Source organism: Buteo buteo, chromosome 20 (assembly GCF_964188355.1).
Source record: "Buteo buteo chromosome 20, bButBut1.hap1.1, whole genome shotgun sequence".
In the NCBI taxonomy this organism is placed as follows: Eukaryota; Metazoa; Chordata; class Aves; order Accipitriformes; family Accipitridae; genus Buteo; species Buteo buteo.
In genome coordinates this window covers 6,561,312-6,585,094 of record NC_134190.1, presented here as the reverse complement: position 1 = coordinate 6,585,094, position 23,783 = coordinate 6,561,312, and the positions used below count along the sequence as shown (strand labels likewise).

The 23,783-nt window shown below is 41.5% G+C and overlaps 1 protein-coding gene across 4 annotated transcripts in view; it reads right to left on the bottom strand.

The window, feature by feature from the left end:
• Nucleotides 1-628: 628 nt before the first annotated feature.
• Nucleotides 629-23,783, bottom strand: part of MBOAT1 (membrane bound glycerophospholipid O-acyltransferase 1) — a 58,689-nt gene continuing 35,534 nt past the window's right edge. For 3 of the 4 annotated variants that reach the window (XM_075052238.1, XM_075052240.1, XM_075052239.1), the window contains 9 exons: nucleotides 20,871-20,926; nucleotides 18,611-18,665; nucleotides 15,666-15,849; nucleotides 13,838-14,030; nucleotides 10,569-10,672; nucleotides 7,099-7,163; nucleotides 5,589-5,721; nucleotides 4,242-4,393; nucleotides 629-2,494 (listed from right to left, as the gene is read on the bottom strand). In XM_075052238.1, the coding sequence (XP_074908339.1) occupies nucleotides 2,362-2,494; nucleotides 4,242-4,393; nucleotides 5,589-5,721; nucleotides 7,099-7,163; nucleotides 10,569-10,672; nucleotides 13,838-14,030; nucleotides 15,666-15,849; nucleotides 18,611-18,665; nucleotides 20,871-20,926 (1,075 nt within the window). In that variant the 3' untranslated portion in view covers nucleotides 629-2,361. The remainder of the gene's footprint in view (nucleotides 2,495-4,241; nucleotides 4,394-5,588; nucleotides 5,722-7,098; nucleotides 7,164-10,568; nucleotides 10,673-13,837; nucleotides 14,031-15,665; nucleotides 15,850-18,610; nucleotides 18,666-20,870; nucleotides 20,927-23,783) is intronic. The other variant, XR_012653737.1, reaches the window with a different exon arrangement.

The following is a 23,783-nucleotide window of genomic DNA, read 5'->3' as shown; positions in this document are numbered from 1 at the left end:
TTGAACGTAGAGCTTGGGAAGGGCTGCAGACCTCAGAGCACAAAGCAGCAGACACAAACCCACAACCCTCTTCGAGCACATTTATTTTCCAAGGCAGATGCTAAAGCCAACCTGCTGGAAACACTTGCCTTCTGCAGGCTTGCCGAAGCCCGGCGTTGATGTGCGTTCCGCTGGGTCTGCCAGCGCTCATCATAGCAATTAATTCCAGTTTCTGGGAAGTAAACACAAGCTGGCTTCAAGCCCACGGGATGCCACGGCCAGCAGCGCCCAAGCCCCCATCCTCCCTGGGGATATGCCCAAGTTCCCTCCCGCAAGAAACAGGGCTGGCACAGCCAGACCTCCAGGGAAACACCAGATGCCCAAGAGGCAACGGAGGCCGGTGCCACAACGAGAACACACGCACAAGGACAAGTAAGGACTGGCCAAGTGAAGGACAAAGCTGCCATGAAAATGAACGGGGGTCGTCTTGTCTTCGTTTCAGCAGGAGCAGGATGTAAAGCCCAACTGCTCTGTAAAATCCAGCAGACCTGAACATTCCCCCTCACAAGCGTGAGGGATCTCATGCCCACCCACCCACCCATTTTCACATTAGACATTTGTGATTAATAATGCCAGGCGGTGACACAAAGCAATTTGTTTATTCAGATCTACCTTTTAATCCCATCTCACCTTCAAAATAAATTACCAAATAAACTCTTCCATGAACTATGCTCTAAATCATGAGGTGGTCACAGAACAAAAACTTCCCACCGAAGGAGAAAAAAAAAAAAAAAAAATCAAACTTTTTTTGGAACTTGTTTTGGTTTCACCAATTTGTTTCTTCCCAAAACATTAGGATTCTGCAAAATTTTAATCTGACACAAAAATCAGAATGCAGTAAGCAGCAGATTCTTTGCTCTATCACACATCAATTAAATGATCATAAAGCAATACCAATACTTTAACGAGGGAATTGCTTCTACAAAATGCTGATAAAAACATTCCTGGAAAACAGTAATTTTAAAAATGTTTTAGTTGGTTTCAATGTGTTGTCATACCAGCCTGTTTTATTGGGGTAAGTGGACTTAAAAAAAAAAATGAGATAAAGAAAACCTGACACAGCATTTTGCAGCAGGTTATCTCAATGCACTACAAGCTCTTAGAAATTAAGCCTCAAAACATCCCTGTAAGCCAAAGACTTTACAAGCAGGGAAACTTGCACTGACAGGCAAAGTCACATGTCAAGATCATACCAGGACTCTGCCTTGACTCTTGTAATGATCATATCACATCACAGTATTTTGTAGAGAATGACTTATTATGACTATGCTAATTCCTGTTCAGGTTTCATATTAGTGTTACCCTGCTGGAAAGTAACCCTTCCATAAGATGGGATGTTTTTGAGTAGAACAGTCTGATCCATCACAAACCTTTTTCAGATTTAACCCATAGCTGCGAGCTTTAAAACGCTAAACCTGCATGGCTCCTCGGTTATTTTGACACCAAAATGGAAGTGCTGCATCACACTAAAACTGCAAAGTAAGGCTGATGCAGCAATGAGCACCAGCTGCGTCATTAGAGAAGCACAACTCTACAGATCACAGGGTGTATGTCCCTCCTTTTGCTCTAGGCTGGGTTCCCCCCCACACCCCCTCTTTCGTTTTGCTTTTACTTGGCTTTAGATTTTGGGTTAGCCAGTTCCCAGTGCTCCCAGACACCTATTCCCAAGGGACATTTTCTCGCCCTCATTACCAGCAGGTGTCACGTTAAAGGCTGTGAAATACCCTTGCTGCCAAGCTCAGGCTGCAGTCCCTGTTCTGGGCATTGCTGGGGAAAGTCCCGCTCCCTCTTCTCCCTGCTGGGGCAGAAGTCAGCGCCAGCACCTTGAGCAACCCCACGTCCGCAGTTTTCTACTTGCACCATCTCTCTCCGTAGCCAAGAGATGAAAAGCTTCCCCTGCCAGCTGCCCACAGCACCAGGCTATCAGGCAGCTGGTCTAACTCTGTACTAGCTGCTTCCTGTCCCTCTAATCACAAGATTATTTATTGATTAATAGTTGTATATTTCTGTAAAAGAGAAAAAAATGCCTCTCTGTGAAAAAGTTTAAATATATAAAAACACTTCATAAAAATATTTATTAAAAAAAATCAAAATGCCCCATGAGCCTGTAAACGTTGCCTGTAAAAATCTCTGATAACTGGAATAATTTGAAATACGGTCATTCAGGCTCTTTTCTGCCCTGTCCAGTAAGATTTTAAGACAACAAATAGAAATGCCACCTGTCTTGTACTTCAACCCTCATCCCACCCATTTTTCTTCTTCTTTGTTTGTTTCCAATATGACAGTTTGTTTTCCCAATATTGGCAATTTTCTTTGGAGGCATCATTTGTCCTTGCTTTTAACAGAGTTCATCATAGCCTGATTCTGAGGCTTTCTTATGGAGTGGGCTTGAGGTCTGATCGGTAACACAAGCAACACCAGGATGCTTAGAATATGCATGTGAAAATACATAGACCTGGGAACAAAAGCAGAAAGAGAATATTATATTTTTGTTGGTAATAACATGAATCGTGCAACCTCAATAAGTCCATGCAGAATTTAGCGCTAAGGGGCAAATGCAGAAAGCATGAACCCAACCTAGAAAGCACAAAAATACACCCTTGAATTTCACACAGCCTATGCATGCGGTACCCGCTGGCGTCGATGGAAATGTTGCCATGGATGTTAATGAGGAAAGGAATCAATCAGCAAACTCCAGAATCCAAAGTCTGACAGCTCAGATAAACCCACATAATTCAACCCCAGACTTATTCAGCCCACCTCTCTTTTAATGTTAGAGTATGTATACAAGGCTACATTCTGAAGAAACATCCTTCATGCTTAGGACATAAAACTTGTACAAGTTTAAAAAAATAAAAAAAGTGACAGAAAGAAAAAAAAAATCATTCCAAGGGCTGAGATCTGAAATAAATCCAAACACTGAACTTTTAACTGGGGATGGTCAAGTAATGATGTTTACAGAAGGATTGTGTTTTTGAAGGCAACTACTCAGATATCTTCATTTGATATTTTATTAAATATCAAATATTTTTATTTCAAATAATTCAGTATACACAAGATTGAACAGAAATAAAAAAAAATACTTAAACCAATTACATGAGGCTCTGGCAGCTTGGGAAGGATGATGTTTAGGAGCAGTATGGTCCAGCTCTTAACCACAGAGATACACCTCCCTGTGGTCTCATTTATGCTTCTTACCATAGTTCTTAATATCCTCGTAAGGTGCTTAAGACCACTGCTAGGTGTGCAGTGTTCCAAAAATTCATGCCCTGGTCCAAAGGCCTACGATTTCCTTGCTTAACAGTCTCCAAGTTTAAATGTTAACTATGTTCAAAGTCACTAGGGCAAAAAATATTAAGGAATGGAACTAAGAAAGATTTGGAGTAATTTTTATTTGGTAAATTTTCTGCTTTGAAATCAAATGTTTTATGAAACAGGAATAGAAAATGTCAAAATTCAACACCCTTCAAACAGACTTACTGACAGCAGCTATCTTGACTACCAGTTTTATGTCTTTTACATTAGAGAAAGGAACTGTCGTCTTAACCAAAACCTGTTACTCTATGTGGACAGTTCACTGTAGAATGAAAAAGTAAAGCAATGTAGTCCAGTCTCCTTTTTCAAATTATTTTCTCTATTTCTTTGTTTCAATTTATTTTTAATAGAGTACATTCAGTATCTTCTGCAACACCAACATTTTCTTATTTTTAAGGAACCTAGAGAAGTACTCACTTCCTATGGAAGTACTCAAAAAGAAAAGCATGCTCATTTTTAGAAGTAATGCTCTACCAGGCACCCTCCTTATCTCCTGCTGACCGATCACATCTCCTGTTCTACGCATTCAGCAGCTGGAAACCTGGCCCTTTCTCATCGAGTCCTTCCTACTGCCAATTTACGTTATTCTTGACCTCTCCAGCCTTGGACGCTGTTAATGGTTGAGACTCAAAAGGAAACTGAGTATGTGAAAAGTCATATAGGGACGCAGAAAGACTGAGAAGTACTAGTGAAGCGCTCTGCCTTGGCATTATTATTATCTCATTAAGTTACAGGAGTGCAAAAATTACCCCTTACACATTATTAAGCGTCCTGTTTGAACTCCTTTCAAATCTGATGAAATGCCAACTGCCTTTCAGTGTGGTCTGAGTTATTTAACAAAAGCCTGTACTGGTCTGGAGAATAATAGTCAAGAGGAGAGAACTTACTTGTAGAACTTGATCGTGGGCTCAACAGCCAGCATAACAAATGGTGCAACAGTATAGCACACGGCCAGTTGAGTGACAACCCAGGTAATAATATCATAGGCTATCTTGAGAGGCACTGATGAGAGGAAGTAATGTCTGCAACTGTTTCTTATCTGCAGGTCAGGGAAAAGTAAACAGAAAATTAATATAAATTCATTTCTTAGGCAAAGTCATGCGGACACATTGTAATGTATGACTTTCCACTTATCATCAGCATTACTATTACAGAAAAGTATATATACCAGTTAGAAAGCACTGAGAGTAGGAAGACAGAATTGTATTGACTGGCATACCCAAGATGCCACAGTCAACCAGTGGCAAACAGAAGTGTCCCCTAATTTCCTCCATCATAATCACGGAAGCAGACTCTCATGCTGGATATCTGGCACGATATCTTTGGGAGTTGTTATGATTTGATCTTCCTCCCTGCTGGTCTTGATTTATTATTGGTTATCAACAGTGAAACAAAGCTACTTTAAATGAACAGATACGTGTTTATACCTGCAAATGTGTGCTGCTCCCTAGAGATTTTGATTTAGCTTCACATCTATGAAACCCTCATAAATCAGAGGCAAAGCACACGTTAAGACCACATGTTCAGCGACCTGCTCTAGCTTTAACGGTTAATACTGATCACTAGTTTAATTCAACTTTCAAATTGACCTGGTTATTTATCCATAGTCAAGCTCTGAAAGACAACGGTGCTGCTTCCCAGACCTGCACAACTGGCTGGTTCGGCCTGAAAGATCAGCAGTGATAAATTTAACAACAGTGAGAGAGGAAACCTGTTTTGTCTTCGGTGAGTCTACCTAAAACGAGGCCCATAAACACAGAGACCAGTTTACCGCATCAATTGCATCCACATGGAAGAGTTCAAGTTTGGGCTAATGCTCAACCCGTAACAGCTCCTTGTGAAAGACTGGGCCCCGGGCCGATTAGACACCAGCATACAGGCAACACGACCTAGCTGAAGTCTGGACTCCAACGTGACCTTGAATCCCAAGCTAATTTGACTGCATGGACACAGCCGGTGGCACTACCAACTGTACACCCACCAGCAACGTTTCCTCTGCCAGCCAGGGACAGCACTGCAGTCCGTGCAGAACTGGTGCTGCTTATGACTGCTGGGGGTACTCTGTGATGAGCATCAATACAGAACAAAGTTTCAGTGAACTTCAAGCCCGCAAAGGCATAAAAGAGGGCTCACAGTGGGGACAAGCTGCTTGACCGTGTCAGGGTGGTCCCTGCAGTTGACAGCTGGATAGTATCTAGCATGGGCCTTAGAAGAGAACAACAAAAGGTACATACTGCTCTGGCTGCGAGTGTGATAAGGATTCCAGTGAGAAACGTAAAATAATATCCAGGATAGATACCGTGCCACAGGGCCGACAGGATAAAAGTTAAAGCCGTAGGGTACCAGGGAGCTCTGTCATAGCAGACGCTGCAAAAACGAAACAAGAAGAGGCTGAATACAACTGAACAATGGACGCTGCACTTCAAATCCTTCTCTGTTTGTAAGGTCTTATTCTGCTTTCTTAACAGTCTTATCTTGTCTCTGGTACACACCAGGGCACGAGGCGCTCTCCGTTCATTTAGATGGAGGTTTGGATGGAAAGAGGAAGCATGCTTTTATGCACTGAGTATCCAAAGAGTGCCCACAAATATTCCCGGTCCTCATAGCATTTAATTGAATAATGGGACAGAGGGCAGGCAAGACTTCATTCACCTTTATACCTCTATCTGGAATCACACACTACCCTTCAAAACTCTGATGGCAGATCAAGAGCGAGTCAAAAGACAAAGAGACGTGACCCCACCTTTCACTGGTGAACGGAGGTGTTTTTAGGCACTGTTATCTGACAAACGCTGGGAACAGGGAGTGCCGCAAAGCTATTGCAAAGCAGGGGATTCCTGCTAACTCTAGCAGCCCAAAATCTTACTCCAAAGACACAAGCAAATGATACCAGTTCAAAAACACACCAACCTGTCTATTTGGCTATCTGAAGTTTAACTGAAATGCTGTGTTCCAAAGAATGAGTCACAATAATGCACTTACCAGGAACATCATTTCATGAAAAATAGTAGACATTGACTTTTAGGATGTATATATTTAACACCAAAAATAGTTACAATAACTACAATAAATCCGTGCCTGCATTTCAGACACGACATTGACTGTATGCTGAACTGTAATCACGCCAAAAAGTGTAATGAGTAACGAGAGAGAGTTCAATCTACAAAATTTGGACTTAATGCTAGTATTTATATGTGCCTTAACAGTCATGGGTTAAAATCAGGTCCTCTCAGTGCTATAAAGAAGTCTCTTCTCCATATCCTAAACAGTGACTCCCTGGCAAACATCTTGTGGTAACTCCAAACCAGACTACACTGGGGTTCTGAAGACTTTGACTTCTCTCCAGTTCTAGCTGAACTGGATCCCAGTGACACAGAGAGGCTCACCTCTGGTAATAATACGCATGGGAAACACAACGTGGCAAAGTGAAACAGTACAGCAAGAATAACGGAGGCAAATGGCAGCCTAAAAGATGCCATCAAAAAGCTATTACTTTTTATTATGGAAGATCTGAACAGTTCGTTTGGGGCTTTCCTGCTTATATATAAAATGCGGGCATTTTACATTTGCAGCAATAAAACTTTACAGCACCAAATACCCTTGTATTCCACCAACTGTTACAGACACAGGAAACAAAGAAAGGACAAGAGACTATACATTTATGAGATTCACCAGTCAATGTTTTTTTGAGGCCATCTAGAGTTTTTGGGTTTCACAAGCACGTTACTGTTTCATTACACTTACCGTTTTAGCCAGGCAGCTGTCTGAATGTTCCAGTTTTCAATGTACATTTTAAAACTTGTTGCAGTCTAAGAAAGAAGTTCATATGAAATGTTAGCACTGAAAGCTGTAAAATAATACTTGCATTTTAAATTAGAGAGGAGATACATGGAATACATTAATTCTAGTAGCTAACTGTTGTGAAGCCTGTGCCACAGTCCATCATTACACTAATTTGTTTTGGGAGGGACATTAACTAGGCTGATTGCTCACCGCTAACACTTGGCACTTGCTAAAAAATCTCACTTTGTTTTGTAAAATTAAATACAATGTTTAGTTATTTTTCAAATTGTGGGATGTCGTGGTTTCACCCCAGCCAGCAACTAAGCCCCATGCAGGCGCTCACTCATTCCTCCCCCTGCCCCCCCTGTGGGATGGGGAGGAGAATCAAAAACAAGTAAAACTCATGGGTTGAGATAAAAACAGTTTAATAATTGGAATAAAAATTTAAGTAATATTAATAATAATAATAATAATGTTAATAATAATAATGAAAAGGAAGATAACAAAAAGAGAGTGAAATAAAACCCAAGACAGACAAATGATGCACAATGCAATTGCTCAGCACATGCTGACTGATGCTGAGCCAGTCCCCGAGCAGCGATCCACCCCTGCCGGCAAACTCCCCCCAGTTTATATACTGGACATGACATCACATGGTATGGAATACCCCGCTGGCCAGTTTGGGTCAGCTGCCCTGGCTGTCTCCCCTCCCAACTTCTTGTGCCCCTCCAGCCTTCTTGCTGGCTGGGCATGAGAAGCTGAAAAGTCCTTGCCTTAGTCTAAACACTACTCAGCAACAACTGAAAACATCAGTGTGTTATCAACATTCTTCTCATACTGAATCCAAAACACAACATTATACTAGCTACTAGGAAAAAAATTAACTCTATGCCAGCCAAAACCAGAACACAGGAAATCTGAAAATCTGTCTCCTTTTAAATGCTTAGCCTTCCCTTCAGTTCATAAACAGCTTCATTTTTGGAACAGATATCTTGCCACCCGTTACACAGTCTGGACTTCCCTAGAGTGCTATTAAAACAAAGTGTTATAAAAACCGAAGAAATGCATTATTATTTGGAGAAGGAAGGGGGAAGACTGAAAAACACAGACAAAAAATTTCAGGACTGAACTTAGAACCCGATTCTCAGTCCACTGCCCAGCTTGAGAAACCAGAGTGGACTCCAGGGTCCTGGGAGAACTACCTGTACCTCCTGACAGCACCAGTCCCCCCAGCTTTAGGGGGCTGCTGGACTCCGTTCAGCATCAGTTCCCCTAATCCTGGTCAACTTCACCCATCTTGGTTCCCCATCCCTGCTCCCCTTGTTCCTTGCTTGTTGACAGAAACCTCCGAGCACCTCCTCACCAAGCTGGGACGTGGTTCAGCAACACCACGTTATTTTCCCGTATCAGCTGAAGGCAAGGGCACACGGGATGGATTAAAGGCAAAGGTTTCCAAGGGGAATATGCAGATATTTTTGCACTTCCACACAGAATCCTGAAGGTTAGAACTTCATCCTCTGTGTTTAAAGAGTTAAAATTATTAGCAATTCCCAATGCAGTACTGCCACATTTTAATTGCATTACTGCACCAAAAGAAGCCAAGAAAAATATAATTTCTCTTCCAACTAATACTGTCACTCTTTTGGCTTCCTTTAAGTTCCCCTGTTAAGCTACCAAGAGAGAAAGTAGTCATTGGCTGTCAAAATATACATGCTGCCAAGGCTTTCAAGTCCCCCACATGTGTTTAGTCCCCATCACGTTTTAATGCCCTCACAGCTCCTGCCACGTGCTTATCTTTACTACAGATCAGGTCATTTCTTAGCCACGTTTAGCACTCAAGTTCCCAACTCTTAAGCAATTTTACGTATGCAGGTGGCTATACCTGCTTAAAACACACTGCACGATCACACTTAAACTTCAACTCCTGGAATTGTTGTTGGTGCACAAAGTGACAGTTCCAGGCTTACCCAAAGTAATGGTCTCTGTAGCCTCTCTTTTTCTCAGCGCACACATGACCAAATCAATGGAGAGCACTGTTTTACACTCCTGGAAACAATTTCTCCACCCTGATCTCTATTGCCCGTGTGAGCAGTAAAGGAAAAAAGGTTTTGAGGGGCCTTACAGTTGAGTGGGTAGAGAGGAGCAAAGGCTCCCATTTCTTTAATTTGGTTTAACTAAAGAGCATCGCCTGCACTTTACTTGCCTCCTTCAAGCAGGAACTGCCTCAGCTCATCAAGGCAGGAGTCATCTCCTGCCCCAAAACTGAATCAGACATTGGTTCAAGATCTCAGAGAGGTATCTGGTGTGCTGCCGCCATCAAAGAGTATAAAGCATTTCTGGGCTGTGTATTCTGTACCGCTCAAGAAGAGATATATACTGAGGATTAATTAAGGTAAAAAAAAAGACAGAGAAGGATGCTGAGAAAGAGAGAATGTATAATGATACTTCCAGCTTTGGCATCTTTCAATGAAGAATTACAGGGGCTCTTTCATTTTTGAGAAGAGCTATTACAGCACATTCACTTAGTCACAGATCATTCAGTCAACTTGTTTTCATCTGCTTTTCCTTTTAAAATCATAACTACAGAATTACAGGGGAAAGCTCCTCCTATTTCTAAAGAAAAGAAGCCCTTAGAAAGCAGTCTCAGTCACGTAAACATTTTCACAACCCACTGGCATTCACAAAATATTCTTCGGGGCAAACAAATTACATCGGCCATCTTTTGCATTAGAGAAACAAACACAAATATCTTACAAGGGACTAACGGGTGTTGAAAGTATACTGCAGTCACAAGAAACATGTGTGACAAATGTTTTGAGAAACAGTGTGGTTTGCTGGATGGAGCTCTAGATCAGCAGCCACGTAAGCTCTACCCAGTAAGCCCTGCCAGTTCCCATTCAGGTTGCTCGGTTTGTACTTATTATCTCTCCAACCCCTGCTTTTCTCCGTTTACCAGAGGCACTCCAGGCATGTGCAGGGACCCAGCCCTTGCAAGTGCCTGTGCAATGCCCACTCGTGGTGGCCTCTTCCACTACCACCACCCATCTCAACTGGGTTACAAAAGTGGAAGACTGTTAGAAGTAATTAAACAGAATACACCACAGATGGTAGAGAATCATAGCTGCGAGCAATTTATTGACCCGCTGAACTCAGTCACAATCTACAGAAATTGACTGCTCATTTATTAAACATCTGATTAATCATTTATTAGCCTTCTATAAACTATTTAGAAATGCAACCTGAATACAGAGCATGACAAAGGCTGTGTGACAGATGCTTTTTATCTGCCCAACAGATAAAATACAAAACCTCCCTGTGTTAAAGAGGGGCAGCCTGCTGGCATGGACTTACCTTCCTTCCAGCAAAGCTTCACTCCGTTATCATGCCCATTTCTTTATAATTAAGTCAACGCAGCCACTCCTTTAACTCACCTCAATATTCCAGATATTTAAATTGGACAACAGGTCCCAGCGGAAAGTGCCCCTCTCATCAACACCACTGAATCCATAGCCAGCTGCATTGTTGACTGCATCTGCTGCAATGTCAAAGCAAAACAGGTCAAATCAGACTCTGGAGGAGCCGTGTTTTCTTACAAGTCAGTATAGCACCAAATACACATTCAAGCCAGCTTTGTAGCAATTAGCATCCTCTCTTTCAAAGAGAAGCTTCCCCTTGGTAAAGGGGCATTGCTATAGGACAACACAAGAGTCATTTCCTCAAGAGGAAAGGCTAGCTACTCCTTGGGCAGAAGAAATAAAATAAAAATAAAACAACAGTGGATAGAAATCACTTTTCCCATAATTTTGCCTCTATTATCTATCTGAGGTAGATATACAAGAGTTGACGTAAAATGAATTAGCGTTTTCCTCAAAAGGGTACCTGGATGTCACAGCGTTTTCCAGAATTCAGAAAAACTGTAGTGTCTCAAAGATATGTTTACCATTCCTACTAAGAGTTCCAACATGGCTGTTTTAATTGAGACTTACTTTCATACTTCCACAGACAAAGCTGTTTGCTAATCCTGTCACTCAGTGCCTCCTTAAGTACCTCACCATCTCTACAAATCGAATATTGAGTAATTTCCATTACGGACTTAACTACTTTAAGTGCAAATAAAAAGCTTGGGTAACGGTAGGCATTTCACATGCTGCGCTCTTGCTCTTTCCCAGGGCGCTGGTCAGCTACCTCCCCTCTCAGCCTTGCCTGGGAGCCATCTCCTCACTGGTTCTCAAGATCCTGCTTTTAATGCACCCCTGCCAGAAATCCTCTCTCACTGTATTAAGAAAACAGGAGGGACTCATTACCTCTGGTTCACTAGGTACAGCCAACATCAAGGATTATTGGAAGAAAAAGGAAAACGAAAATACAGGTAAGGCTTTTCCTTCTAGATATTTACAAAATACAAGCCTGGTTAAGTTACGCTTTAAAAAGGTCAGCATTTCTTTCCCAAGAACAAAAACTGATTTTGCTTTGTAAGTGCTATGAATACAAGCACAAGCTCACGGAGGAGTCCCAAAGCACAAAATTAGGGAGAGAACCTAATTAAAAGCAACAAGAGTAACAATAAATGAATAAATAAATGAGCAACCTTCTCTAACCTGAAGTTTTCAATTTTATTTTCCACTTTACTAAACGAGCTAGATTTTACTGATAGAAAGAAAGGTCTCCGAGTTCTTAATTCTCTCCCTGTTAAAAAAACCAGCAACAACAACAAACCACCGAACCAAAAAAAACCCAATAACCCTCTCTGAAATTATATTTCCTTTATGGCCTGCCAGTGTCTTGCTATGAGATCAGTAAGGACCCTGCCCAACTGCGGAGACTGGAGTTGCACTTAACTGTCACCCCAGAGCAGGGGGACTCCTGGGTTTGCTCCTCCTTGCAGCTCCAAGGGTAGCAGGGAATGCTTAGTGCTTCTTTGCCAAAAGCAAGAAACCAGAATTTCAGGGACGTAATAATACAGCAGACCCATCCGCCTCTCACTTCCCAAGCTGCTGTCTGCAGAGCGAGGTGTGAAGCGCAGAAGAATCTCAATTGCCCACCCTTGAGCTGCTCACAACACCCCAACACTCCGCAGTGCCCGGCAGAGTTTTCCCTGCTGACTTGAACAGCTCTGGCATATCGCTTTCACAGCTCCTTGGATGCAAGCTCTCAGTCCCAAACTGGTTTCATCGACAGCTCTGAGTTCGGTTTGCAGCCATGTCTCCATGACTATTACTAATGCAGCGAGAAGCTGAATTTTCCATCTTTCCATGGATCTGGAGGAATTCGGCAGCGCGGCTCTTGCACAATAGCGTGACTGTCCTTTTCGGAGGACAGGAAGAGCTTATCGGCCGTTTCAGCAGGCACTTTCGTAATGCCCTGGGCCATGCCACCGGGAGTTAACTGCGAAAGGATAAAGTGTCTGCTGTTCTGCTGCCTGGATTTGCAATGTGAATAATAGAGGCCTCACCCTCCAGTATGCTATGCATGCTTTTCCAGAACCCCCTCATTTGTAAGATATTTCTACAGCCTCTATGGCTTAGTCATGTCACAAATACAAGTTCAGTTTATCTCTTTGATAATGGACTTTTAATGCCGGAAAAAATGGAGGCAACAATTTAACATTGGATCTCACAAAAATAAGTTTCTGAGCAAGCAATTTTTTATCCCAAAGGCTTTCCCATCCCACACATGCCAGTCTTGGCTGTCTTCCCTCGATCTGTCAGTTTTATTCCCAGCAATTTAATCACAGCCTCGCAATGAGTTTCCCTTGCTCTTTCCATCCCATCTCAATGACACTCTCAGTTTCAGGTGTATACATTGCTGGCTGGGCTTTCAGGATCTGCCCTACACACAAAGTCTTGTAATACCAGCAAAAACCATTCAGTCTCTCAATTTTTGGCCTGGCCTAGAAGGACTGACTCCTCACATAAAGATGGGAAAGATGACTTCTAAAAGGAAGAAGGTAAAATACAAAAAGATTACTTTGGCCACCAGTCTAGCTGGCTCCCAATATAAGAAATTTGCTTCTCTCTATAATGATCCCTCTTCCTTCTTTTCCTTGCAGAGATTCTTGGGTCCTTCCCACATGTCCTTCATTCCCCACTTTCCCCATGGTTGTTCAATCCTTTCTCCCGACCGCTCAAAGCTAAAATGCGTACAGGATCACAAAGTGCCTTAGAGGCAAAGCCTAACTTCAGCCCTGCAACAAGCACTACAGCTTTCAAATACAGATGCACATGCTAAAGATGTCCCTAAAGGAAGAGAGAGGTCTGTTTGCACTGTAACGTTCTTGTAAAGCCTGAGCCAGCGTGACCAATTTTAACCTCCCAACTGCAAATTATGAATAAAGCATAAAAATCAAGGTTTAGAGGAGGCAAACTTTTTTTTCCTAAGAATTCCTGTAAAAATTATTTTGGTACAAAGTCTTAAGTAAGAAGAAATTGTTACATTGACTTTACTGGCAAGAAGCTGAAAAGCAGATTTGGTTCCAGAGGCAGGGGATGTCAGACAAGCTATGAGAAATTTTATGCATGTTTTTCAAAACTTTTGACATCTCCCCACTTCAGCGGAGTCCACTGCCTACAGGAACATGTGTACATCTCTCACGGGAAATAGAGGTCTAGAGACTAATTTCACGCCCCAATGTTTCAGACCTCCTCCCCCATTTATAAACTTATTAGTTACCTACAAAAATAAATGATGTAGTCAGACTTACCTAATGTCCATGCAAAGTAATACTTTGGTTTTGCCGCCTGTGTTACAACGTACAGGTAACCAAGTCTTGATAAGAAGGGTGTTTTATCAAGAAATTCATTATCAATAATATATGCCATGGGAAAGTTCTTGGTAAGTGTCAAGAATAAAATGAGGGATACTAGTGTGATACACAGCTTGTACATCACTGCTCCCTAAAAAGCACAAATAACAATGAAACATTCATTAGAAACATTTGCTTAAGGGGAAAAAAAAAAGGCAGTACTCATGACATAGAAAAACAATGTGCCTCAAGAACCAATAAAGTTAGCAGTGACAAAGTTGATAATTAATTTAGAAGAGGTAACAAAGAAAAGGCCACAGTCAAAGCTTTGGTCTAATTTGTTTTACTGAACTACCTATAGATAGGTAAAAAGGATAATTAGAAGTCAAAATTGGTGATGAACTTCACAAGAGACTCCTACATCAGTTAGTGAAGGTCCTCAAATGGGAAAGGAAACAAACTAAAAACAAACCCTGCAATGTAAAGGAGAAATATTTCCTATATGGACTATCATCTCCTGGAACTAAAGACTAGATTCGTCCTAGAAGCCAAACCCGCCAGTATTCAGAACAATTGTAGGTCTTATTGCCCAGCTACCATCCAGAGGTCTTGCTAAAAATCACATGTCCAAAAAGCATACGTCTTATACAGCATGCATACCTTCCCATGATATAGGGTATCTGCTACGCCACACTGTTTTTTACTACCACTCCCTAGCTTTCTATATACTAATATTATTGACAGTCATGTCAGTAGGTAGAAGCTCAATTTCAAACCTACATCATGAGTAGACTTTCCTTGATACAGTCATAATTAAAAAGGTAAATCTGGCACCTGGGTACCATGTAAAAATTGACTCATGTTCTCAAAAGACTAATAAAAGTGCAATATACTATTGAAACGACAATGCATTTTTTGATCCCAAGTACTCTTTCTATATCTTCTTTATATTCAGGAATAAAATAATGTTCAATTATCATTAAATGGTTACAATGCAAATTTTAGTATTCTCTGCTGACTTGCATCTAACATAATATGGGCCTTATTCTGACCTCAGTCAGACTAATGTAAGTCAGAAGTAACACCACTGAAGTCAGTAGAAACACAGCCATGTGCAACAGGAATCAGGTATATATAAGCACATAATTTCAGAGGAGAAATTCTGCACACACTCAAAGCTACACATTCAGTGTCACCTTAAGGTAAAAGAGAGGAATCTGGTTCTCATGCTATGTTATCCTGCCTTACAAGAAGTTCATTTTATAAGAAGGTCTTAGGTAATATTAAAAAAAAAAAAAGTGTTAATTGTATGTGAAAAATGACGTCCAAGTCATCTTAAAGTGTGAGATTCTCTTGCAAAGCACCTGGGCAAGCTACAGTTTCTGATTACCTGTGATTCATGTACTTGTACCATCTCCTGCACTACGGGTGAGATTTTACTTTTTTTTCCTGACATTTCCTCTTCTGCTTGGAGCTGAACTGCAACTTGTCATTGTCAGAACCTGCAGACCGTTCCCAACACTGCACAAAGGACATCCATTAACCAATGACCCATTTTGCAAGCAAAACGCATTGCATTTGGGGAATTGAAGAGGAAGACACTAGCCCCTTCACCCCTGACCCTGTGATAAAAACAGCAGCCACTTCACAGAAAAAAAACACTGTAAAGTTTACTGGAAAGATAATCCAAAAATGGTTTTTCTTCTTAGTTATTAATTATGAGAATCATCTACAAAGCTGTACTCTCCTGGCCTTTGCAATAAATCTTTGTCATTTTAAAACTTACAGTTGGAGAAGGATCAGGAAGTCTGTCATAACCCTTCTGCTTCCAGTTCACTTCTAATAGTTTCATGTGCACATGCCTCCCTTCAATGAAGGCTATATAATCCTTGTAGTTGCTGCAAGGCCCAGCTATGATGCTCATAAAATTGAGGAGATAGCTTAAATACTCCAGTAAAGAAGGTCTTGTCCTGTGAAAATCATCCACACATGACAAAAGAGAAGAAAACCAAAACAAGGTAAAATTCAGCAAAGGCTTTCCTGAATGCTTTTTGTTGTAGTGTCTGCCTCAGTCCCCAGCTCTCTCCTGCCACTGTCCCCCCAGGTGAAACCTCACTAGATCTGTTTTGGAGAGGATGAAGCACAGCTTCTCTTATATCCTGGTGATGTCTGGCAGATGGCAGACAGAACAAGGGTAATGTGGAAGTGCTTAAGCTACAGGTGAATGAATGCTACTGATTTGAAAAGTTGTAATCTTATTACTAGAAACTTTTTAGTTAGAAACAGTCATAAATTTACATGCCCACTCCAAATTGACTTGTGCATTTTGAACAGGCCAGCACTACCAGGAGTGACAAACTGGTAATAGTTTTTGGACATCTGTCCAGTATGTCAGGGACCAGTAACGGCTGGCAGACCACAAGCTGAGTAACACTGGTCTCACCAGGCTGTGCAATGCAGTACCTTGCCTTGTTATGCAAACCACAGGGCAGGGAGCATTTAAGACCAGGACTCTCAGGCTTGAGAGAAGCTCTCACCCACCCTTCAGTTCAGCTTTTTGAAAAATGGGAAGAGTGATGTGAGACATAGAGGAAGAGAACGAAAAGGGACTCTGTCCTACTGTGCAAATAAAGGAAGTAATTGCCTGTATTGCATCACAAACAGGAAAAGGAAATAATGGGAAAAAACACATAAATCAAAAGACAGCTGAAGATGAAAGTCAAAGAAAGTCCATCGTGTTCGTTATTTCCATTTTGCAAGTGCATATCCCCCACAAGTTCCTTGCAGGGTTTTGCATTAGATGTAAAATGAAGAAGATCCACTGTCCCTGCCACAGATCAATAGGATGGAAAAGAGGCCTCTCGCTGCTAGTGCAATTTGTAAATTGTTGGGCTTGGTTTTTTTATGTGGCAGAAAACACCAACATCTAAATTCTGCACTGGGATACACAGTGCTCTCCACAAATGTGCTAACAGTCACTGTCCAAGTAAATGAGGAGTACCCAGATGAGAAGAGAAACTAGGGCACAGTGTTTCAAGACTTTCCTGTCCAAGACACAGATGGACATGCATAAACCAAAACCCACTTAAAATTCTTTCAGACCAAAACATAAATTTCTAGCAGAAAAACTAAGCAACAGTTAAACATTTGCTGTTGCCTACTTTTATTCTGAAGTGGAATTAGTTTGAATAAACAGTTAGCTTAGCCAGGATTTTCTGCATCCACCCTGCTGGTTGTTGTAGATGTTAGTGCCCGAATGATATGTTGTCTGGTGAAACCATTTCACAGAAACATGCAGCAAACAATTTGGGGTAAGGCTCATCTTTCTGTTCCGCAAAATTGAGTCCATGATTTGGGCTTCTGAGCTCTACCGTAAGATTAAAAATAAAGTCATTAGTTTCAACTTAGATTCTGCACATGGGTGGGTGGGGAGACATGAGCAATGCACGAAGGAATGTGCAGAGGATGAGTGAGAAACAAAAACAGACCAAGAACAGGAGGGAAGACAAAAGGCTGTATTACCAAAGGGGATTTAAAACTCTTCAGTTATGACTTGTCTGCCACCGACACTTGAGCTATTGGCATGTACTTTTCTATTATGAGCTCATCTACTGTACAAGAAAAAAAAAAAGGCAAAAAAAAAAAGCCTGTTTGGTGAGAATTTGACTAGAATTAATCATATGGTCACAAGGGCCCACTGCAGTTAAACGTTATGCTGTGAGCTTTAAAAATAGACACAAGGCTATGGGTCACAGCAAATGTTACACGAGTCTCCCTACAGGATTTTTGCTTTTCAAGAAATCCCTCCCTTCTTACTTTTAGAAGCTTATAGGCAGATTTTCTGATGGTTGAATCTTCTGCCTTGGAAATGAAGGAAATAATTTCCTTGGCCTTAAACAAATACTTCATGGTGAAATGTAGCTATGGTTCTAAGACTAAGTCTGTAACACTAATTCTTCAAAAAAAAAAATAATTCACCTGCATCCTGCACTTCTATTGAAAGATAAAATAGAAAAAATAAAAGGCTCTCAAACATATGATCAACATGCTATCTCCCTCTAAAGAATGAGAAGACTAGTCACATAACATGAAAGGCTAGGAGTATTAACATTACTGAGGGAGATAGGAAAAGTAAAATTTCAGCCTCCAAAAATTATGGTAAAGAAAAGCAGTACTTGAAGTGTCAGAGTCAAACCAAAATGGATTTTTACTATGCAGTGGTTTGCTGACAGACGGGGAGCATTCTACTTGGAAAAACAACATATCACAGATAGGATGAAGACAACAGCCAAAAAGTCCATATAGTACAGTCTTAGCCTGAATGTAAAAGAGTTGTGATTCAGCAAAAACTAGTTTTGTTGTACGTGGAGTATGTATCTAAGTCAATGAGATGTTGCCAAGTACTTTGGTGCTTTACTGACCAGCACAGGGTGATAAAGGCCAAAGTCCTGGATTGAAGAAATAATGAAGACAGCAAAGAAGCTATGTTTGTGTAAGGAGGGCACTGACAGCAGCATTACAAAACCAAAACTGCTCAAGCCAATAGAAAAAGCAGGTAGGACTTTTGGTTTATCACAGACTGGGAAGAAGCAGGGAACATTTTCGTGGCCGGGCCACTAAGTTGGTCCTGACATTGCCAAGGAGAAAAAAACCCAACCAAACAAAAAACCCAAACCCTAAACTTCTTTGGACGAAATTAAACACAAATCACTAGGGGAATTAAATTCTTACTTTACAGCAAGCCGATTTTGCTCAGCAGTGAGTTCCTCAGCTTGTCGTCCTATTCCTAGAGAGAAAAAAGTCACATTAGATCTTCCCAAAAGCCAAACAGTAAAAGCTATCCCCAAAGCCTTATGTTTGCATCCCACAGATAGCTTTCTAAAGCCATAAGCTTTAAGATTTCTTTGTCACAGGTGGCTGTAGTACAGCTCAATTCCTAACTTTTAGGTTAAGTATATTCATGTTCTACACCACCTTTTTACCCAGTTCCTTACCTCCTTCCCCTTTCTCACCCTTGCTACACTGTGAGGAAGAGCAGCCGTAGTATTCCCATACACCCAACGCAACTCGCAATGCCACCAACGGGCAGCGACCCCCACCAGCCTCTACTAACAGTCCTGGGCTGGAAAAACCTCTGTTCCCAGAAGCTGCTAGCTCATTTAAGCACAAGCCTCCCGCTGGCTCCTCGGTGAGAAATGGAGCATTTCACAGCAGGAGGAGTGGGCAGTGGAAGAGAAACGGGCTCCTGGGGAACAGAAGCTCCACTGGTGTGAACAAGCAGCCTGGCTGCCTGCTGCTGGAGCAAGCCTAAACACACACATCGGTAATAGTCTGGAATTGTACAAGGACCAGACTGGAAGGGCGACCTCCTGTTGGGTGCACAAGACCTTTGGGGCCAGAGGTAGTGCACAGACTCGCCATCCCAGGAAAACTATGGAGAAATCTTGTACGGTGGCCAGTGTGTAAACAGAAGTTGCTCATAGCAAATAGCTCAAAACCTTCACTCCGAAGCTGTAGCTGCGCATCCTGTATGGAATCCCACTGGCTTCAGCGGAACAGCTCACCGTGGGATGAGTCACAGCACTGGATGCTGAGCATACATATATACGCCTTCACAAAATCAGGGGCTTGGCATCAATTAACACTACTGTTCTAAACGGACTGGCCATAATTACCAACACACACACACAAGACCCATTTCCTAAAAAGACTGCTGATAAGCTGCTCATTTCTCTCTCCACTATTTCAATTTGTAAATACTGGGAGGGCACGAGTTCCAGGGAGACAATTAAGCACTTAATTACTTAAAGGGCTGGGTATTTTGTTTGTCTGCTTCCATTTATGGGCAGCTGCGTTAAATTTTTACAAATAGAAATTTGTCACTGATGCTTGAACTGCAAGCTGCCTCCATTTGATCAACTGCCCCGTATATGGATGTTCACAATGTAATGAGCCTTTTCCACCACCATTAATCTGCAGGATTTCTGGTTTGCTTAAAACACTCCTGCCTCTGCTGTTACCTTTTCCTTTCTGTTTGTTTATTTACCTTCTAGGGTGCACACCGCTGTGGCACGCAGCGATACCTGAGCTGGCTAGCTTAAATAACAGAAGCAGAGAAGCCTCAGCAACATGAATGTCAACGACAAGGTTAATTAGCCAAGCTTCAAGCTGCACCCATTATAGCCAGCTAAAAGCGTTAGGCCCATTTGTGTAAACTTGGCTTGCAAACAATGCCAGACCCTGCAGTCTGTGGTGTGGCCATCACCTAAATCCCAGATCATAACAACTCTATAGCAGGCTGCTTATTTAGTCACCTACAGCTTATAATGTAATGGGCCTTGGACCATCAGAAATTCACACTGCAACATCAGTAGACATCAGCAATAACAGTACTGATGACAACTGACATTTCTAGCCTTTGCACTGTACTGGACACAGGCATTTTACTGGGAAATAATAGTGCTCTTTGTCACAGCACAGCACAAGACTGAAGACAATGTTATTTTGCTTGCAACTATGCTTCTCCCTGCGCTGGGAAAATGCTATTGAATTCCACCTCTCAAATCATGGAGTATATTACCACCAAATATATCAGTGATAGCATATTTTTGTTACATTAACATTAAAGACTGAACCTATGTATCAAAACACAACTCTTGATATTTAAGAATCAAGAACAGCTTCAGAGAGCTTAATGGAGATGCACTGTAGCAGCTAAACAGCAGATACTGGTACTAGCTAAAATCCAAATTGGGCCCCAAGGAAGTAGAGCACCCGAAGGGGAAACCAGTTGTCTTCATTACTGCAAAAACAGTTTGATCCTAGAGAACTGATCAAAACTTGAAGTTTCTCATTTTCTTCCTCAAAGTATTTTTCTTCTTCATTTGGAGCAACTTGCTGAACTACATTTACCTACTCCGTAACCCAACCATAGAATGTGCTGGAATAAAAAGGCTGTCTTCAGGACATGGGAAAAGATTCCTTTTCTTACCATCATGTAACTGGCATGCAAGTGTTGTGATCTTCTGTGTAATTATCATCAGCGGACTGTAACAAAGACAGAAACAACAGTTACATGTCTTGTAATACAAATTATTCCCAACTTTCTTACTGAATGTCTTTATCCCTTTAAAAGGCATAACTGTGGAACTGTGGAAAACACCCAATTAAAACTGAAGGAGGAACTCAGGCATAAGACAATTGTCTGAGTTCAAAACAACCCCACAGTAACTTGCACTGGAATTTTTAATTGCTAAGTGCGCACAAAGCCTTATTTTATGTCTCCCCATCCTGCAGCAGCGCAAATTGTAATTCAGAAGAAATAGCACCACTAGGAAATACCAGCTTCTGCAGTCCACTGGGCTTCCTTTCAGGCAAAAACCAAATTCAAGCCCCATACAATGCAACGCTCTAATACAGCAATGCTGTTGTAACATAACTCTGGCTCTTCTTACTGTTACTCTCCTATTGTCTGTCTCCTCAGTGCCCTAAAAAAACATCAACTCTGCAAATACACATGCTTATTTCCCCACATGAATAGCCCTATCAATTAGGACTGCGTGCAAATACCAAAATAGCTATCAGCACAGCAGTTTCCCACTTGCTTCTCAGCCATGCAGCTGCCTTCTGGACAGCCTGTCCAAGATGTACCATCCAACTGGGAGCGTTTGGGCATGTGGGATCTGGCGTCTCCCAAAAAATATGAGCTAGGTGTACCTGAGCCGTGCGTACAGGCTACAACCACCCAGCAGCTTTGGGGCCAACCAAACAAGCAGCGTAGGAATAGCCACTACGTTCAGTAGGGGCTACTTATACTTCCAGTAGCCAGCTTTACTCAGCACTGTAGGCAAACGTGAGCTGCTGCAGCTAAGGAAAAAAGGCAAAACTCAGCTTGGTGGCATCAGGAGCTGGTCCCCAGGAGGGTAAAGGATACAGCCAGGAGCGTTCAGAGGTATGCAAGAAGAAAGATGGAGGGAAAACCATGGGGAGAACTAACCAGTCCCTCACAGGCTGGAGGACTAATTGTGGTCCGTACACAGCTTCTAAGGGCTGTGGAGCCCTAAACACAAAACCCGGCGCCAAACACCTGCAATCTGGAAGGACCCATGGCAGGCAAAGCGCCTCTCCCCATCCTCTCTGCCACTGGGGACACCAGCACAGGGTGCCTGGATCTCACACCGCCTACGAAACCTTCACGACCGCAATAGCCAGGGCATTGTAAAGGGTGATAAGGATACGTCGTTATTTTAAAAATCATTAATTATGAAGATTATATGTAAAACCAGTTCCACAGAAGAGATTTGTCTTCGCTGAGGATTAATACAATGCATTGTTTCTCGATTTGGTGATGAATTATCAACATAAACTGTACAGAGGTTTCTGCTTGAACACAAATGTCTTCAACATGGAATTTAAAACCTGAGTTTGTGTACATGTTGTTTACAGAGTTTGACTGGTATATGGAACTTTTTAAAGAGATGTAGATGATAACTCCATTTTAAATATTGTAATATATTTTCTGGAATTCAATGAAAGAAAATCTGAAGGGTATTTTTTTAGTTCAAGCACTGTATTTTCTCCACCCATTTCTCAAGTTAAAAAAAAAAAAAAAAAAGCAAAAGTTATATTCAGTGATACCTCTACCTAAAATTAAAGTCAAATACTCATGTTCTGCAGAGATTTTCAAGAGATTCTGAATCATTCTCAACTAAACTGACCTACTAGTTACAATCAAATGTAAATCCAATGGCTAAGATAAACTGTTTGCAATCTGATTATCCCACTATGATAAATCAAACTGATTTTCAAGATAATTCATATGCTGAGCATGGTAAACACAAGAATACTGGAAAAAGAGATTCTTTCATCATAAGTGGTCTTTTTTTTTTAAAATACTAAATATGGCTGATCTTTTTCAAGAGTCTACATGTAATTCTGCGTGGGTAGAGTAATTTGCATTTTCTACCCAAAAACAGAGAACATGCAGCATCAGCCAATTTCTTAATCAGAAACAATTTTCATCATTCCAGCAGCCTCTACTTGAAACGTCAGTAAAAAAGCTTGCACATAAAATCCAGAACAAGCTTAAATATACACAGATCTGGAATACAATTGTAACACAAGGTTTTGCGCAGCAGCTCCCCTTGGGTCACCTAGACCCCTGATTGCAGCTGAGGGATGGACGAATTCAGCAATGACTTTTCAACCTTCCAGGCAGCTCCAATATTGTGAAATAGTCATTCTAATTTTTATTCCAATTCATCTTTCAAGAAAAGTTATTTATAAGCTATTTTCACCATTATCTTCAACATCCTATTTCTCAAAGTACATTTTCCCATTCAGACAAAATTTAGCTTTGCTTTCAAAGATACACAAATCCCAATCCTTTAAGCATACGAAAAAGCTGATTTTTTTTTTTTTAATCCTTAAGAGAGACAGAGGCTGTCAGTGAACCAGCAGTTCTACTGCGACAAACACAGATTTTTCTTTTGTCAGTGCTTGACCTTTTAGCTTTATGGATGAACGCTAACACTTGTTTCAAATTGGTTCAATTTGTTGCATGTGTTTCTTACAGCAAGGACTTTATGCCAATATTGAAGTGGGTAACTTTAAACCTCAGGCTCAGAGCCAAAACTGTACGCCTTTAAGTGCCTAAATTTAGACGCTTGTCTTAGAAAATTGGGCCCCCCCACTGTAAGCCAGAGAGAACCAAAATGCAAACAATCCTGATGTGCTGATTAACTGAGGGAAGCAGAAGTGCAGCCTGCACTACAGTCATACAACGTATAAACACAGAAGAGAGAGTGATTCTCTTCATCTATATTAGGAATTCCTCACCTCATTGACGGCAAGTTGTAACCAGGCAGAACAAGTCAGCCTCTCCTGCGCTTTAATCAGAAAAGAT